This window comes from Argopecten irradians, chromosome 4, assembly GCF_041381155.1.
Source record: "Argopecten irradians isolate NY chromosome 4, Ai_NY, whole genome shotgun sequence".
In the NCBI taxonomy this organism is placed as follows: Eukaryota; Metazoa; Mollusca; class Bivalvia; order Pectinida; family Pectinidae; genus Argopecten; species Argopecten irradians.
Window position 1 is genome coordinate 48,681,941 of NC_091137.1, and position 20,684 is coordinate 48,702,624.

Genomic DNA, 20,684 nt, shown 5'->3' on the forward strand with positions numbered 1-20,684 from the left:
TGCTGAGTTGTTCAAAAAGTTACAGATATAGAACATCCCATCGGAAGAAACTTGTCAAAGTAATATTTTCCCACCCATTTTCAACCCAAGAATGTTCGTAATCATTCGGGGATATGGGAAAATACAAAGCATTCTCAATATCAGTTTTGCAAGTAATGTCCCAGTCCCAAAATATTTAACCAAGACCAATAGCATTCGGAAATATTGACTGATATTGAACCTGAATCTTCAGGAGAAAGCCCATCATTTTATTGATGATTCCCTTAGGGTAGGATAAGTGATGTATAAGCCTATACTCAGATAGGAACTAAACCCAAAGGAGATACCTGAAAATTTGTGAATGGAGGAGAATCATAAGGCCGCCGCGATCCGACCTAGTGATTACTTCTTTGTCAATTTTCCTGTTTCAGAATAACAGGATTTTGTTCTGCTATATGAGGTTTTCTCTAATTCACGAAAGCTTCTTTCCGTCCCCTGAAGTTGAATGAAAAGTCCCTTTTTTCAAAACCTTATTGGAAGCTCATTAATCTATCAGAGTCAATACCCTCCCAAATTCTGTTTTAAATATATATCAACTTTAACTGAGTAGGAAGGTTTATTAACTGTTTCCCGGACCGACCCCTTGGGATTGTTTGAGGCGTGTTGTCTGCCCGAGTGTTTTGTTTGGGATGCCCATGAGGTGTTTGGTGCCGTCCCATTATTTTGGTTAATGGCCCGATTGTTTTGGTGTTTGTTTGCCCGGCACCCTATCATTGTCTGACGTGGGTGGTTTACCCCCACATTTGGCACAGACATAAGGAACCTGCACTGTGACCCATATTGCATGAACCGGTTGCATGAGCAGACCTTAATTGTTGCAGATGGAAAGGCAACCGTGTTTTCAAACTTATAGCCCAGGGCATGTAAATACAAGCTCATATTACTATTTGTGTTGCATGAGAAACCGAAACTGTGAATCATAAAAGATGCAGCAGCAAATCCTGACCCTCCGGGCGAAGTGTTTTGAATAAGTTCCTAGCATATTTTAGTAACTATAGCTATTGACTGACTGTAAAAATACTGAAAGCTTGAAGCCATTGTTTCAATGGTTCGAAATTTGAAAATGCTTTTGTTTTGGACGACAGAAACTTCGGTTCCTTGAGCTCCAAAAGTCAACAAATTCTTGGTTTGAGCCCCCAGAGTAAAGCTCTCATGAACTCTGACAGCCCTATTGGTTAAGCGGCCGTCGCCTTGGTAGGCGTCTTTATTGGACCCATATCTGAAATAAGTATAAATAAAGAAAAACCTTTGTGCCAAACTGATAATAGTTGTGAATATTCCTATAAACAACCCGAATCCATCTTAACTCGAAACCACCTTGGGTAAGAGTTTGGAAATCTGCAATATGTATCCCTTTTATCATATAGATAGTACTTTATGCATTAACCAAGCACGCCAATTCCAACCTGTTTGTAAGCAGTACTATAATATTAGGGGTACCTTTAAACTCAATACATAGTACATACACGACCTTAGATGTACTCCACATTTTACCTATCTCACCATTCACCTGTACATACTTAAAAATTACACTAAAATCAATTCAAATCGTAACACAAATCACAATCTATGTCAAGGGAAAACAACAATTTTCCAAATATTTACTTATGGAGAGCAGAGAAGTAAAATTGACGAGTGACTACGCTTAGACCGTTACCTATTGAATGCTAATCAAGCTAACACCAAACGTTAACAAAGAATTTCAGTAACCATTGTTGTTTTTTTTTTGACCCGTGCAATAAATGTATAATATATAACGACATGTGACGTAAACAAACTGCACAGAACTTAACCTTGAACTTTAACAACTAAAGAAGCATGGTTAGTTAATATATAAAGTTATATAAAACTCAACCTTATAATAGTTCCTCAGATTGTGATAAATTGAAGTTAATCATACTATATATTATCGCAGCACTACCTAATGTTCGATAAACAAAGAGTAACCGATACATGACCTGGGCGGAAGTGCCGTCCCGCATAATTTATTTAATGAGGGCACGCTTACCTTATATGGCACTTATGGCACTCCGCAAGCGCTCATGACTTGCCCTTCAGTACAGCGCCCCACGCACCGAAGAATATACTTGCGGAGACGCCTTTCTCGAAAGATATCTTGGCCCAGACACGAGAATATCCCAGTCAAAGAAAAAACAATCACTAGATACCTGTCCCCAGCACACCAGTTTGTATTTAGATAAGTATGACTTTTTACACTTAAAGCTTACTTTGACTACGTTTAACGACAACTCCTAGCATGTATAAAGTACATTAAAATGTTATTTTAATTATCATACATCTATTTTTTTTGACTATATCGTAAATCGAGCCCAGGATTTATAAGTGTACGTTCAATTGACAAACATACCTGTCACAACCATGTATTTACCAAAATGCATGTAATATATGTAAATGATCAAAATTGAATTTAGGTACTTACATTGATTCAGGGGTACGGACAAAAGCCCCCCCCCCCCGGACAAAAAAGCCCCTCTTAGGGACATAAACCCCTAGGACAAAAGCCCCTCGAAAAAAGCCCCTACATACAAAAAGAGGACTAACAATTTTTCAAAAATAGAAAAAATTAAGAAAATAGTAATAAAAATTATTTTCATTTTTAAATAATTTTATTTTTCAAATAAAGTTAAAAACAAAAATATAGAAATTAACTGGATTATTGGGATTTTTATTAAATTTTGATAAATTGATTTAATGATTTATAGAAGAAGAAAAAAGGTAAAAAATTTATTTTGATGTTACACCAAGGATTTGACACTATATGATAAAAATATTTTGGAATTAAACATACTTTCCTAATTATCTGCATAATCCTATGCATGCAAACATCAAGCTGTAAACCTGGTACTATGTAGGTGTGTTATTATAAAGAAAACATTAATGGCTTCTTGTATATATAACATTCAAATGTGTATATACACATATGTGTACATGTTTTGTTAATCTCTCTTTGATATCTATAACTCAAAAATGAAAAGAATTCAAATGATCACATCATAATTATGTATTAATAACATCAAAATGTACCAAATAGCAGATAAATATTTTTTAAACAAATAAAAATAAAATAAATTATTTTATAAAGAAGGGGCTTTTGTCCGGAGGGGCTTTTGTCCGGAGGGGCTTTTATTCTAAGGGGCTTTTGTCCGGAGGGGCTTTTGTCCTATAGGGGCTTTTTGTCCTAGGGGCTGGCTTTTGTACTAGGGGCTGGCTTTTGTCCTAGGGGCTTATGTCCCAAGTGGCTTTTGTCCGGGGGGGGGGGGGGGGGGTGCTTTTGTCCTACACTCACTTATTCAACATCATTATTTGGTATTTTATATAAATAATCAGAATAATCAGGTTTCTGATATATTTATAAAGCCATGCAGTGTCAAAAAGATAATAATAATAAAATTAATAAAGAGCAATTGGGTGAAATTTAGATGTTCCAATAATCTAGAAACAAATATTTTTGTTAATTATACACCAGGTATTTTGATTTTTTTAAATTGTAGTATACAAAGCTTCATTATCAAATTAATTAAAATGAAATAACCAGTTAAAATAACATATCCCTATTGACTTGCGTTGTTGCTTATTGTACGTTATTTGTGTGATGAGTACAATGTACATGTAGAGAGGTTGCTGGACCTCCTGGGTATATGTACGTGAACTCAATGAAATTTGTGAACCGTGATGAGTGTACTCATCGCGTTTTGTAATGGCGAGGTCAGAGATCGAGATATTGTCAAATTTATCAGAGTTTCCTAAAATAATAATTACTGCGACAAATACTGAATCGTAATCAACATAACTATATATGTTTCTACTGTTTCAAATGGCAAGATTTTATTTTGATGATCAGTTAAATTTCCCGACATCAGCGATCGGTCCTTGATCAGTGTGTGATGCTCGCGAGCAACCCACATGCCCAGATACTAAATTATTTCTTGCTTATCCTACCTAGTGCGTAGGAGGTTCCCTCAATCGGTTTGACACTATAAATGTGTGCAATCTATGGATCGATTTCTCAAGTTTCCATTGCTTTGCATTCGCGCCAAATAGGTTCCACGTAGCAAATAGTATACATTTGACAGCTTAAAACTAACTCACCACCTGCCGGTTTTTGAAAACTGTATATGCCATACATACATAGTTAAAACATTTTAATTAAGCTCTGAATCTGTTTATGGTTATATTGACCTTATGATTTTAACATAATGCAATTTTTATGCCTATCATTATCCCTTGAATTAAAAAACAGATTTTGCTGATCAAAAAATATCTCTTGCGAACAAGAATTTCATCGATGTGCACAATGTTATCCTTTTAAGTCTACTACCAACTGTAGCTACATCTACGGACATTAAAGAATATGTCTCGTGTCAGGGCCAGATCGCGTACACTCGAAATCCTGCTGAAAAATAAAACATTCAAAAGATACAACATGTATGGTAAATTACTGATAATTTTTGGACCTCAAATATACTTAAAATTCACAACATAATCCGTGTAATGTGTCTTATTATGATATGGACTTAACGGCTGTCCGTCTACGTCCATAATTTTTCTTTTACATTGTAAAGATTAAAAGTTCAGTTCCAATTCCCTGCCGAATCCAGGTACCCCACTTTCCTGCAAATTATGAATATTATAAATCCTTTCTCACGCCTTTGTACATGTCTGTACTAATTTACAACAATAGAGAACGTCATAATAACGCTAACGTATGTTAGTACATCACGTGACAAAATACTGGATTCTGATTGGCTACACACATGGCTACTATTTGCAATAGTGCCCGGGCAAGCGAGCACTATTGAAGTGGCGCGAAATTGAACGTAAATGTATTGTGACGTCACCATTACATGACGTCATTATAACGCTGCGCTTCGTCCAAGACGTCAAGATGGCGGACAGGCTGTTGTGTACGGGGATGGATATGAGGCAATATAGTCCGCTAAACCTGCCTATATTATTAGGTGTTTTTTTTTGTTTTTTTTTTGCCTAATATATATTAGGCAAAAAAAAAGCCTAATAATATAGGCAGGTTTAGCGGACTAGAGGCAATAGTGCCCTCTCAAACAGGCCATAATAGATAAATATATACAGTAGGATATACAGCATTTTGGCATCACATGAAGATCACATCGATACGGTGGCTGATTAATGTCATGCGCATACTTAAATTTAATTATATCCCTAGGGATCTAGCATACATGTATCGTACTAAGTATATTAATTAAATATTTATCTGCAAACAAACAAAAAATAAGGCTTAACATTACATGATAAACTGCAGTTCTTGTTGATGATCCGTCGCTGACAAATGGTATTTTTACTCTATCAAAAACAGGAGCTGGCGAATCAGTATCTTACACCCTTAACACATTTAAAAAGTTTGAGCTTCTCATTTTACTTCAAGATAAAATATTAAGAATAATTAATTGAATCCCTAGAAAAAAATCCGTGGCACAATGTCCTATATGGAAATGAAATACTAAATGCCCATGCAATAAAATGCAAAAAAATGTTATGTTTTTTTGTGTTAATTATACATTTATATACACTAGTTGTTGTTTTTTTCTTATTATTATTAATTTTGCTTTGATCTTTGATTTTTTGCTTTTTTGAAGAAAATGGAGAAAAGAAAACCATGTTTTTCATTCAACTAGCGCGCTAAACCTGCTTTTTTTATTGGACATTTTCTTCTATTTTTTTATCTTTTTTATTTATATTTATTTTGCAAAATATGTATTACGAAAAAAAAGCTGAATAATGTAGGCAAGTTTGCCTACCAGTCATTTTATATGAGAGTTGTCTCTCTTGATTGGTTATTTGAACTATTGTTCGGAAGGTTTCTAATCTTTCGCTTCCACAAGACCAATATCCCCGAGGCGCTCTATTTCTGGTAAACAAATATACCTGTAGGTACATAGTGATTGGCATGCTACAGCAGAAGCCACGTCTAACTGAGCTGATAAAGATGGACTATATATCGTTAGAGTGGTGAACTTAAACACACACCAAATGAGACAAAATGTGTGGAAACTAAAAATGGGATGTGCGAGTTCAAGACAGATATTTCCTTCAGGTAAGAAAAGTGAAACCACTCAAGCATGATCTTTAGTAACGACATTGTTGTTTGTTACCGCACCTTATTCTGATGTATCGTGGTATGTTTATAAATTGAAACACATTTATCTAAGGCTGAGAGATCAAAGGAGTTCAATATTGGTTTAGTGTTTGTGTGTTTCATTATTAAAACTTGGTGGTGTTTCAAGTTTCTCCTACAGTGATATACATACCTGTCCTGTTTACAAACTGTGACTGTTATTTGCTTAACACAATGTTTATTGTACATAATTACAGACTCCTAGTGACAATACACATTATAGGCAGGGCAAGTTACTTTAATGTGTAATAGTTATGGTTATAATTTACGTGTATCTACGTATATGAAAAGGAGTGCTGTAAAAATCTTAACTTTAAACCAGAAACATGTACAATGTATATTTGTTCATGCACTGTATAATGTTTCTGACTACATTGTATTACATATATTTTTTGTATGATATAAAAGGTACTCTTTTCTTTTACTTTTTTAGGTATTCTTTTCTGATAAATTGTATTTGTCACAATACATATATGTACCTAAATCCACAGTTGTGTATTATTATTTATATAGGCAGTTTCTGACCCCCCCTATAAAGTCATAGAGGGTCAGTAAGATTTATAGGGCCCAGCAAGGACTAGTAACAAATTTATCGCATCAAGGACCATTGAATGGTTTCATGGGGTCTTTGATTACTACTTATTTTATCAAGAATTTGAAAATCATGTTATGATGTTGGTGAATGATACAAACAATAGCCGCTTTTAAAATCATTCAAAAGTGGCTTATATTAATCATACCTACATATTTATTTCCATATTTCTTTCCGGAATTTGCAAACATACTGTATAAGGAAACCTGCTGCATAAGAACTGAATAGGCCTAATTCATAAGTACTGGTAATTCAACAATAGTTTGGACATTCCTAGTGCACAGTAGGCCTATACCTTAAAGTGAATAGTCGGGCAAAGAAAACCAGTCTCAATGTGTTCATTGGCCTTCCAAAAGTTCTCACATATTAATAAGACGGCCAAGTTCTGCTTACGTTTCCCAGTTCTGACCATTAAAGTTGTATGGTCTATCACTTTCGCTCTTTTTGTCGTAGTGAAAACTGTTTAAGTGTTATACACATTTTTTCCCGTCTGTCCGAGGTTTAAACTTTCTACTTTTACCACTTTTTATAAAGTTGTAGCACTGGAAGTATTTTTAATTATAGAAGTAAAAAATCTTTTTAACGTTTACATGTCAAAAATAAGCTCGAAAGATGCCGAATCATTCCGATTTGGTTTGTTTAGTTTTACGTCCTATTAACAGCCAGGGTCATGTAAGGACGTGCCAGGTTTGTTGGTGGAGGAAAGCCGGAGTACCCGGAGAAAAACCACCGACAAGCGGTCAGTACCTGGCAACTGCCCCACATAGGATTCGAACCCGCATCCCAGAGGTGGAGGGCTTGTGGTAATATGTCGGGACATCTTAACACAAGCCCTCATTCCGAACTCTTCCGAACATAGTCGCGACAATCCCGAAGTAACACGAGAGATGTGAAACCAAATGTCAACAATTTTTCTCATAAACAAAACATGCGGTCGACCTCAGCAGACCGGATTTACAAAGAAAATAATGCTTGCACATTACGATATTTGATACACACAATATTGAATTACGGCAATGTGTGAGTTAGATGTTTTCAAATACTCGCTCTGTGGACATATACCAGCACGATTTGCTCATATTAGCCAGAAGGAAAACGTAAATAAACACATGTGCGCTTACGCTAGTAACCTGGATCACCACGTGCAGGACGTGTGGACATAAGTCACGTGGTACGATTCGGAATGCCGACAAAAGCCGAAGGTACTGAACATGGCGGTGTTTGAAGGCGCTGTATTCAAAACCAGGAATATATGATCCCTAGATTTCGGCGCTCTTATAGGCTGACATATTCTTTTTGGGAGCTTAATCAATAAGTTACATGTACATGTTCAAATATCAAATGTTTAAGCAATATATCGTTACAGTGAAAATTATCAGAAATACAACTTTAAAGTAAAGGAAAGTTGAAAGCATTGAAAGCGAGGCTGCGTGTAAATGTAACCACGGACATAGTCAGCCAGGAGGACGTTTTAGGATTCCTATAATTTAAATTAATTTCTTCGTGCGCAGACAGATTTTGACTAGAGATTTTATTTTTCTATTTCATAAGAAATTATACTGGATACATTCACATCATTTTTACCAACTTTAGCCATCCTTGCCCGACTGTTCACTTTAATACATCATCAGAGTCGGTGCCAGCCAGGGTTCTCGTTAAAAGCCAGTTGGCGGCAAAAAAAGACGTCTATTTCCTTGTTTACCACCGGCTTTTTTTGTCAGCAATAAGTATTGGCCATCATAAGGGCCAGCAACCCCCAACCACCTATTAATAATTTTCAACCATCTATTAAAAAACTTAGCGAGAACCCTGGGTGTGTATTGAAAACATCACAAACAAGCAGAGTGACACAAACATCCATCCAACATTTAAAGTGATATCTCCTTGATCATCGCTAGCTGCTTTCTTTCTGGTATAATCACTTAAAAGTTATGCTGATAAGTTGATTGTAGTGTGATGATTTATCTATATGTTCGAACCCCTCCATTTGTTTTCAGTCATGCACATTCGAGAAAACGCTTGAATTGTTACGTTTGACTTTCACCGCATCATCAACTTTCAGACTGGTGTAGGGGAAGCAACTTGTATTTTTAAAGCATTTAACATATTAATTTGACGTATTAAAAGGGTTAAAGTTAATTTTACACAAAAAGTAAGCAAGTAATGTATAGTTTTACGGTAAGGAAATTGTATATTTACTTGAAGAGAATCTGTTTAAATTTTGAAGCGAGGGCGACAGCCGCCATATTGCACCATAATAAAATTTCTTTCATACCTACGGGTGTAATTCTGGCTGGTCTAGGGCAATACACTCATGCTGCCTGAGGCTGTATTGCATGGCTACCCACGTCACATCGTCAACAAAATTTCTATTTCCTCGTAAAATTTAAACTTTTTTTTCCACAAACTTGACTGGTTTTACTATAAAAGATACAAACAATGGAATTTTTGTTGAAAATATCACACAATTTTTCATGTAAGAAAAATTGACTCTCAGCCGTGGATTTCCTCGAATTCATTTCAAAATGGCGGATATTATAGTTGTAAAATTGCAATTAAATGTCGAGGCATGAAATTAAAGAAAAATACTCTTTCGTAAGTGGATATGAAGGATAGGGATATTCTACCCTCGGGATCACAAAATGTTACAAAACCCTTGGTAAGCCTCTGGTTTTACTACATTTTGTGACCCTCGGGTAGAATATCCCTATCCTACATTTAATCCACATATGAAAGAGTCTTATATTATATACTGACCTCCTCAGTGTTTTTCCTGCCTATATATTTTGGGCCAAATTTCTGCCCCATTCCTGATTTTCTTGTTATTTTTTTCCAAATTTACGTTCAAAATTCCCAAATCAGTGACTCTGATGCACATTTTGTGTTATGAAACAAAAAAAACTGGATCGCAATTGCAAACATACATATGTAATATAAAATAATTTATTTTGCTTTTGGTGCGTGCGCAGTCAGAACTTCATTCTATATAGAACATATATAAAGTGGCATGGATTTTTTTCGGGATGCAATTAATAATTTCTTTTATTTTTATCTTAAAGTAAAATTAGAAGCTCAAACTTTCAAATGGTGGTATAGTAATGGTGTAAAAAGTAAGTAACTTTTGTAACTGAAGATAAATACCATATCATCTGATCCTGTTTTTGATAGTGAAAAATTACCATTTGTCAGCAGTGGAGCATCTTTAAATCAAATCATATAACAATTAAAAGTCATATCATCGACTGATAATAAAAACAAAATGTTAATTCACTAGTGTACAATTTGTATATTTTTTTGAAAATCTTATTGAAATCAACATTTGAGATATTTGAGATTTACTTATCGCATACAATGTATACACCTTTATATACACCAAAAGGGTGATATCAGTAGGAAACAAAGTTACATATATGGTAATGATAAAATATTTATGTTTACTATACATGTGATAATTAATACAGCTAGGCACAGTAATTGATTAACATGTACAATTAGTTATTGTATTTTTGAGATAATAATGTGTATAAGTGCAAAAGCCTCTTTTACATTTTTTTTGCTAGTTTTCGTGCACGAACCTAAAAGTTATATATAGAGGCCCATGTACCTAGCTACGTAACCCTCTGTGTATCAATCAACCTCGAACTCAAATGCAGTATAGTATTGATTACTGATCGATTAGAGTAATTAAACTTGTACTGTAAATAAATAACAATGAACACTCACACACTGTGATGTGATTTAATTGATTGTATGTACACAAATGCAACATTACAACGCTACCACGCACCCTTTCCATACAATTGAAGTCTCAATTCATACATCTATGTAGTTCGATCTGTGATCATTTAAGTACCACTTTGCGTCCAACATTAAAATGTTTTTACGAGTATACTTTGGTTTGTTAATTATCTCATTACTTAATGTACCACCCATAAAGGCCCCCTTAAAAAATACTGTGCAGCTATATAGCTATTTTACGACGGTCTTGTTCTTTGACTGGTGCGACTGTTGATCAATACAGTTGTACATGTACATAATGTATATGCTATAATATTGCAGGATAAGATTGGAATGTGGCCCTAATCTGGGTCAGATGACTAAAATTGCCTTTATAATGCTTAAAGCTTTAAATGTTTAAAAGGTGCCCATCAAAGTTTATTGTGTGCCATCGTTACATGTATAGTGTCTATTCAGGTTTAAGCCTGGTAGATTTATTGAGGCAAAATAATTAAAAACTGTTGAAACATTTTATCCACAGGATTTATTTTGGATTAAAGATATACCATTAAGTCAATGTTATGTTAACTTATATATATAAGGACCTGAATTGTTAGATACATATGTATGATGTATGATGTTGTCAGAAAAGTGTGACCTTTATAAGGCTACACAAATTCTCATTCCATGAATTTTTTTATTGAAGGGTATATCTCTGTCACTCATTGTAGTTATTTTCAAAGATTTACGTACAAAATTAAGATGTTTGAATTAGATGTTTTCAACAATTACAAAAAAAAAAAAAAAATAGATGTTTCCTTTCATTGTGAAAAAAGAAATGCTTACACGATACAAAACATTAATTCATAACATAATAAATAATGTTTATTGATGTAACCATTTGATTGAAGATGAAAGACAGGTAAATAAAGACCATCGTGTTCTGTATTTGCATATTACAGATCTAGAGTTATCTGCCCTTGCGGGTACGTATTGATTGTGATGTTGTGTATTTGCAAGTGTAACATCATACTTTTTGGAGAAAATGGTGTGAAATACTCTCACAAAATAATGACGTACATAAGATACCTATCCGCAAAGGCAGATAACTCAGTAATATGCAAAGATGGAATATATTTGAATGTATTTCCTGCTAATATCCATTTTATGGTGCTCTTTTCATGCAGGTAATTTGTAATGTAATTAGTCACAAAACAAATGTAGGATAGTCAGTAGATAACTTAATTAGTATATTTATTCCATTTATTTTCCAGACTCCACCAGTGATGAGGAAAGGCCTGCAAAGAACCCTCGGATTTTGGTTGGAGATGTTACGACAAAAAAAGAAAAGAAGAAGGAAAGAGAGATGAAAATGAAAGAAAAACAGGAAATGCGCAACTCCAAGGCTTTGGTAAATTTATTAGCATCAATCATTTTTTTTCTAAAGAGCATACACTGGTAACCCCAAATGTGTTAATCGTGCCGAAAGTTGCTAAAATAACAGCAGAAGTGTTAATTTTTAACAAGTTTCGGCAGGATAAGTATATGCTTTTTTATTCAGTGTTAATCCTTAAAATTAATAGTTTTCCCCAGAATTCCAATTCGATCACTAAAATTAACACTTTCTGACGTAAAATTAAGAGTTTTTCTGTCTGTCGTCGGCGCCGTGTTGACCGATGGTTGATGAGGTTTGTCACAGCTAGACTTATTTGTAACAAGATTTAAACTTGATAATTAATATCGGCACTCAAATTGCTTCTGAATCTGATTGTACCAGATTTTTGATCAACAATATATTAATATAACCAAAGGATGGTAAAATATGTCTTAGAACTCACCTCAGAATTAAAAGTATCAAAACAACTTCCTTGTGATCTGAAATGGCAAGTTGACTTGTGTATTAAGACATCATAGCACTATAAAATCATTTTAAGCTCGCCTATTCGAAGAATAGGGGGAGCTAATGTTATCACCCCAGCGTCGGCATCGGCGTCAGCGTTGGCGTCCCATTTCACGTTAAAGTTTTTGAGCAAGTTTCTGTTTCGTCAATTGTTTAAGCTTAAATCATCATAAATGTTTATGATTTTATTTTCCTAATGTGTATGGATGCTGAACGTGATAATACAACCAATTTGGGGCCCTTTAGGGTTTTTTTTGAGTCTGTTAAAATGTCATATTTCCATGTTAAAGTTTTTGAGGAAGTTTCTATTTTGTCTATTGTTGAAGCTTAAGTCATCATAAATGTTTATGATTTTATTTTCCTAATGTGTATGGATGCTGAACGTGATAATACAACCAATTTGGGGCCCTTTAGGGTTTTTTTTGAGTCTGTTAATTTGTCATATTTCCATGTTTAAGTTTTTGAGCAAGGTTCTATATATATTTTGTCAATTGTTTAAGCTTAAGTCATCATAAATGTTTATGATTTTATTTTCTGAATCAACTTCTTCTGAACAGGCGAGCTTTGCTGTTCTCCAACAGCTCTTGTTTGTCCCTGAAGTGGTCTTTATTGACAGATTTGTAATTAAGATTATAACAAACTTCCACTAAAGTCAAAAGCATATATATATTGTATTGCAGGAAATGTCAGGAAGAATAATGGAGGAAAAAGAGCGTTTGTCTCTAGGAGAAAGATCTCGCGGAACTTCTCGTGCTACCTCAAGGGCAGGCTCCCCTACACCTACCTCTCATAGTAAGTGTATTACATTTATCTCCCTTTGTGTGTACCTCAGGGGCAAAGTCCCCTAAACCTACCTCCCATAGTAAGTGTATAACAACTGCATTTGTGAAATTATGCCTGAAAAATATCTAACTCTATTTATTGGTATAAAATTTTGTTATGTATATATTTTTTCAGAACAAGTCCATTTTAGGCCAGATGAGGTGAAAATGATGAACAGTTCCATAGATAGCAACAGTAGTTATCGATTTCCTCCTGTCACCAAACCTGTCAAGTCTTCGTTAAAAAATCAAAATGACATTCACATTCAAATAGTGACTGATGAGAATGGTCAAATTGAAAAATCAAGAGAAAAGAACTTTTCCTATTCAAATGGTAGCGACAAGTTGGATTCTGGGACTCCAACTTCTGTTACAGAAGAGAACAATGGACAAGGAGACAACAGAGGAGACATGGAAAGAAAGAATGAGAAAGGGAAGAAGAGTATTAAATTAAGTACAATTGAAGAGCGAGCAAACAGCAGATGTAGTACAAAGTCAGAGGATGTGAAGAAAGGGTGATAAATCTGAGAATTTCTCGAAGTCCCATTTTGCTATCTCAGAGTTACTTCCCTTTGTTTCGCTCTTTTCAGTACTGATGGAGAGAAACGAAGGGACGTAACTCTTATAAAGATCAGAATATTGGAGTCCTAGATTCATGTATAAGTACATGTAAACATATCATAGGCAGGTCCTATTGGAAAGAGGGGTATTGTTAACTGTTATCAACCTAAGAATTCATTATACTGGTCATTCCATGTCTATTTTGCACCAAGTAGACTAACTTTTCATTTTATTTTCATAACAATTTAATAGAATTTTCATGCTAAATCTGGCTTTCTGATCGGCCAATTCATTTTTTCATTCCACAATGTAAAAAAAATCCGAGAATGGCATGGAAACCCAGTGTTATCGTGACGTCACAATAAATAGATAGACGTTGCATATTAATTTGTAGAAATAATCCCTTAAAAAATCAGTGGAATTGTATGTGTTAACATATTTTATTTTATCAAGTAGTCTCAAAAATTAATTATAAGCATTGATGTCTCTATTGGGATACTGAAACATTTAAGTATAATGTCACAATCTTTTAATGTTATCGGGTTATGAAACAAATTTTGTTTGCAAAATTTTGTGAGAATCTGCTGAGCAGATTTACGAAGTTAATTTTAATTTGCAAACAAAATTTCTTTCATACCCCGATAGCATTAAAAGATAGTGACATTATGCTTCAATGTTTCAGTTTACCAAACACTGTTGGTATTGAAAACTAGTTATATATTTGAGTTACCTCCCTTACAAATTTACGGTACATAGCCTTTGTCGAGGAAACACTCTGCAGCTTTAATAATTCTTCAAGTCACATTCTTGTTTAATGACGTCATACATTTAGTTAAGGTGTTTCAAAAGCATTATGGTGACTTCAAGAGAAAGAGAATTTTGAATTATGATTTTAGGTATACCCTGATCACAAAAACCGCATAAAAATCATATGTCACCGGGTAAATTTTTCTTTCAGGGTTGCTTAAAGATATGTACAAATGACTTAATAATCCGGATTTTAAGGATTTTTAAATAAATAATATTTCCTCCCTGTAGCCTCCATTAACATATAAATAATATGCCTGTAACATGCTCATACCTTCAGTAGGTGATATAGAATTCATTACTTTATCAAATAAGCTGGGTTTTCCACAACAAAACGAAATATCGTTATTTTGAAATTAATTCCGGACCCAATTTTAGTGAAAACTTGCATCAAAATAGTCATGTTTTCTTTTTTTTTCTGAAAAAATGATCTCAAGAAAAATCGATTTTTTAGAAATTTCCATGAAGATTGGCTTATTTGCAATACGAAAAGCCAATAAAAAGTATACCTCACCGCATTAGTTTTCAAATTATGACCGATTTGCTTCCTAAAACCCCTTAAATTTGGCATGAATATGTTAAAAAATGGGCGAATCCGTAGCACTTTTCAACGTTTTTATGTTATTCATTTACCCTTGTTAGTTTTTGCCGATTGGCACACCTTTAGAGTGATACACTTCAAGTAAACACTCGAAAAGGTTCTAGACGAATTACTTGCTCGAATGTCGATTTCAGAAGCAAGTTGTAATAGATGAGTACGGAGAAATAAAATACGTTTGCCGGGATTCGGCTAGCGACGTAACAAACGTATGACGTCACAGAAGGGACGGTCTACGTTAAGGTGTTTTCAAAAGCATTATGGTGACTTCAAGAGAAAGAGAATTTTGAATTATGAGTATGAGTGTTTTGAATTCTTCAACAAAGGCTATATAGAAGAGAATTTCGAATGGAGACTAAAAGATTTTTTTTATGTTACAAAAGAAATAAAAAATTGTGTTTCCTTTTAAACAATTACGGCAAGGTTAAATGTAGAGTCTGTGATGTTTTTTGTTTCACTTTGGCGAAAATTTTGGCGTCAAATTTTCAAAAGCTGGTGTGAACCCTTAGAGATCCCTGGCCTGTAAGTTGTAATTTTAATATTTTCAAACTAAAATTTATATTTATATCTTATGTATCTTTTAAGTTCATATTATGAAGCTAGATGCAATACCAAGAAACTACATTGATCAGTCCTTACTTTGCCAAAGGTTGCTGATCATTCTTCAACATCAAAACACAATCATCAGCTAATACGCTGAAAATTAAACTTTGTTATAAATTTGTACCAAAGAAAATACAGTATGCATTTTTTATAATATATTTGACTAATTGTAATGCAAAATTATTGTCCGGTGTTATTATATTAATATTGGTTAATCTATTTACTTTTAGTTAAAATTAGTAATTTATTTAGAGTGCTTTTAGAAGACAATAAAATTATCATAGTGAGTAAGGATCAATTAAAAGTAGACAGCTTTCTCTGCTAACAAAGGTGAATAACTCCAAAATACCAAAGGTAGCTACATATAATGCTCTATGTACTACCAAAGATATATATTGATATTAATGAAGGTAGATAACTCCATAATCTCAAAAGTGGATAACTCTCTCCATACTAGCAAAGGTAGATAACTGCATAATCCAAAAGGTAGATAACTCTCTCCATACTAGCAGATGTAGAGAACTCCATAATCCCAAAGGTAGATAACTCTCTCTATACTAGCAAAGGTAGATAACTCCATGATTCCAAGGTAGACAACTCTCTCAAAACTAGCAGAGGTAGATAACTCTCTCCATACTAGCAAAGGTAGATAACTCTCGATCTCCATACTAGCAAAGTTAGATAACTCCATAATTCCAAAGGTTGATTACTCTATCAATACTATTAAACTGCATGAAATTATACAATCCCCATGTAACTCTGATTATATGAATCTACTGCATGAAATTATTCCCCTTTGATGAAATGAATCTCTGTACAATGTCATATATTAAAAAAAATCTAATCTAAATATAAAAGCATAGGCTATTCCATGATCTTTCTATATGCATGCTTTCTGTTTAAGGAAGGTTTTTGTTTACATCAATTCTCGCGCGCTGGCTGCCATTACAAATTTTAGTTGTAGTAATAAGATTTGTCACTTTTCAACTTATTCACAAAAAACATCTATCTTGGCACATTTCAACCCTTCAAGGATTCCATGATCTCTGAATTCTTTACATAAAGGACCTTTAGCACCTCCCTGTTCTTTTGTTTTTCTACGTTATCTAGTGATCACGAATTTAATAGTACCTCAGTATTATTGTTGAACAAGTCATAAAAAGGATAAAATAATGCTAATTAAAAATAAACCAAGCTTCTATATTATCATTGAAACATCTCTTTTATTTTTGTTTTGGCATTTTCTAATTCAGAAAATTTGCTGTTTTCCATAATATATATTATATTCAGGTACCTGTGTCAGCACATATATATGTACATGTATTCCATACACTATACATTATAAAATCAACAAATGGGGTATAATCGAGGAATGTAAGTCATATTGTATATTATTTAACTATATAATGGAAATGTGCATTTCTTCTTTCATCATGATTACTCAATATGGCTTTCCAATAACTGTTGTAATGATACCATTTTGTGTTTTTGATCATTTTGAAGATACGTGACACATAGATATTGTTCCTGTCTATGAAATGTTTGAGCCAGTACAGAGTCGAGTACATAGTTTGCCACATGTACAGTGATTGTAGATGTGTGTACCATCTTATTTAACAAAACGTGATCTAACTGTGGAATTTTTGTTTGTGTGCATTTATTATATTACTGATATTACCTAATCAAAATTATTTTAAATTAATCATGATATGAATTTTGATTACTAATTGTGACATGTAATTGATTTGTAATTTAATTGACAGTATTCTAATTGTATTTTCAAAAGGTCTCAAACATCATTATGAATTATGTAAAGTACATGATGTAATTCCAATGCTTAAAATAGGGTTGGGACATATGTCTGATGATCGAAGCTTTGATTGTTTTGGACATTTGTCTGATGACCAAAGCTTTAATTGTTTTGGACATTTGTCTGATGAACAAAGCTTTAATTGTTTTGGACATTTGTCTGATGACCAAAGCTTTAATTGTTTTGGACATTTGTCTGATGAACAAAGCTTTAATTGTTGTGGACATCTGTCTGATGACCGAAGCTTTTATTGTTTTGGACATTTGTCTGATCACTGAAGGACCAAAGCATGGAACAATTTATTATGAATTTTCAGAGTCGAATGAGTTAACCCTACATGTATTCTAACTGGAAAATAATATCCAGAAGCATTGAATTTTACTAACTCATTTAATTGCACATCAAGTTTCATAATAGACTGTTCCAATCTTTGAACATCAAGTGATAATAGACTGTTCCAATCTTTGAACTAGGGGTGATTATAAAGTTCAACATCATTTCCCTGTTGTACTTTTGTGATACATATGGCAGCACATGTGGTTGTAGTCACATCTGACTTAATCATTGAATGACTTGGCTAAATGGTATGTTATTAATGATGCATTATGATATTTGATAATTATCTTGTGAAACTGGAAAAAGTATTTTCCATCACTGTTTTTGTATGAACTAATCTGTGATAATTTTATATACATGCACATCTGCACTTTTAATCTTTAGTTTGAAGTTTTGATTCGCTTATTAATCCACATTTCTGACAAATATATGGCATAATTGCTTGTCATACGTACTACATTCTTATCTATTAGAGTTACTTCCCTTCATTTCACTCCGTCAGTTCTATCCTTTGTTTCACTCCGTAGTACTGACAGATCAGAGTAAATAAAGAAACATAATTCAAACTTTGATAGTTCAAAATGTACATACCAATGATAGAGTGGTGAATGAAATCTTCATCCTTTGTTACCAAAGTGTTAAAACTGCACATTGAAAGGTTGTTATATTACATATAGTGTAGTGTTGAGTTTGTTATTTTGAGAACAATAAATAAGTCTTCTCTTTATTATATCACAGGTGTTTGTTTGGCTCTCTATATATTTTCTTTCTACAGTGTGTGTAATGCTGTCATTATTATATAATTATATAGAGTTAAAGACAAATATCTGTCGAACGCCTATAATTGTATGCAGCGTGATAGATAGTCTTTTCGCTCATGGTAAGAGTAAATCTGTTTAGTAATTTTGACTTGGCGTTTGGTAGATCTTGGAATATATTTGCATCTTTATATGTTGATGCTGATGTTTAGGTGACGTTGGCAACATTTTTGAAATAGATAAGCTATTGAAAAAACATACATTGAGTACAGATGATGCTAATTGATGTGATACCCAGATATATTAGGAGATTTGTAAAGAGCTTCTTCCAGGAGGATTCATGTAGAGTGCTTAAAGAATGTTTTATCTGAAAGATTTACAATGCATGCTGGCATGCAAACATATACTCATTGAATATTTTGTCAGATACATACATGTTTTTGCTGTAAATTCATCAGATTTGATAAGATTTGTTGAAACTTTGAATCTGCCATTGTTTTGCCATACTGTTGTTAAGTCAATGTAACCTATTGTTTTCCGATATTTACCGTCCAAAGAAAGTTTTGCTCGAATGAAGTGTTTGCCGTCCAAAGAAAGTTTTTTTAAAACTCAATTAAGCATGTTAGTGTCTAGATATTGTTGTTACTGAAGTAAATATATAAGGTGTAAGTGAATTTAAATATATAAGGTGTAACTGAATTACCTGCCGTCTAATAAGTTTGTGAATCATTTCATGATCAATTTGCCCGGTATCATCGATTTTTTTTTAAATTTTTCTGTTTGCTGTCCAAAAGAAATTGATGACTTTTAATTAATTTTTAGCACAACAATTTACCTCTTTGTGATACGTTTTGTGATACTAGGTAGATACCCTGATCAATGACAGCTAATTAACTTCTGCTACTGCAATTAATATATATTTATAGTGACACTATAATTAGTATACATTTATAGTAATACTATAATTAGTATACATATATAGTAATACTAAAATTAGTATACATTTCTATTGTCTGTGAGCTGGTATGTTTAGGTCCCAAGGGTGGAAAACAAACACAAATATTTTTTTGGAACCAACCAAGTAAAAGACAGATGCAACAAGAAAAAGCAATTGATTCTATGACTAAAAATTCATCTAAAGAAAACTCTGCTCTAAATTGATCAATTACAATGTACTAACATGTTGCATTTGGAAAGCCTGAAAAACATCTTTTGGAGGATATAGTGTTGATTTGTTTGTGTTTAGTTTTCAACGCCTTGTTGGCTAGTATGTTTTCAAAGAATCAAAAGGATGCAAACCATGAAAAATTATGACACAATTCTGCTATAATGTCTGTATACATTTAATTAGAAGTGTTACTTATTCTGTGATAGTTATTGTATTTTCCACTAAAATTTTGTAACGTTTACACGGTTAATGTACTAAAATTATTTGTTTCTTGTACAGAGTTAGTTTATATTGAAGCTGCCGTTCACGTAACTACTAACTTAAAAAAAAGTTTTTGTAGAGGTCACAGTATTATTGTAAATGTTGTGATCATGAAAGATCAAATGTGATTCTAATAAATGAATAAAAATAAAATTCATAAAAAAAAATCTTAAAAGCTCTTGACTCTTCTATTCGAAAATATAGCAGATGATGTATCAATAGTACTCGATTCCCGACAATTTAATTCGTTGAGCTTTTTAGTTTTCACTAACTTAGGAACGCAAGTAAGATGAAGCTGCAGTAAAGTGTTCATAATATTACATTTGTACATTACCATCAAAAGTGTACATACAATAAAGAAGTAAAAAACTGTTTCCTTAATTTTATATATAGGTAATTTGTGTCAAAAATAGAAGTTTTAATTAAAGATACTCCACCGCCGACAGAGCATAAATGATCATCTGAACAATAATTGGTGTTCAGTCTTGTATATGTATGTCTAATTAACACAAGAAAATAATATAAAATCATTTATTTCGCT

General features: G+C 33.3%; 1 protein-coding gene across 1 annotated transcript; it reads left to right on the plus strand.

The window, feature by feature from the left end:
* The first annotated feature begins 5,911 nt into the window (after positions 1–5,911).
* Positions 5,912–14,686, plus strand: LOC138321894 (uncharacterized). Its single transcript, XM_069265905.1, has 4 exons — positions 5,912–6,130; positions 11,795–11,931; positions 13,101–13,212; positions 13,378–14,686. The coding sequence occupies exons 1-4, from the start codon at positions 6,067–6,069 to the stop codon at positions 13,758–13,760; spliced, it is 696 nt and encodes a 231-aa protein (XP_069122006.1). The 5' UTR covers positions 5,912–6,066; the 3' UTR covers positions 13,761–14,686.
* Positions 14,687–20,684: the final 5,998 nt, after the last annotated feature.

Bases quoted from the DNA above. Each gene is read 5' to 3' on its own strand.
- LOC138321894 (XM_069265905.1), top strand. From the start codon at position 6,067: ATGAGACAAAATGTGTGGAAACTAAAAATGGGATGTGCGAGTTCAAGA. The intron at 6,131-11,794 runs GTAAGAAAAGTG...TTTATTTTCCAG, and splicing joins AAGACAGATATTTCCTTCAG to ACTCCACCAGTGATGAGGAA. The intron at 11,932-13,100 runs GTAAATTTATTA...ATTGTATTGCAG, and splicing joins TGCGCAACTCCAAGGCTTTG to GAAATGTCAGGAAGAATAAT.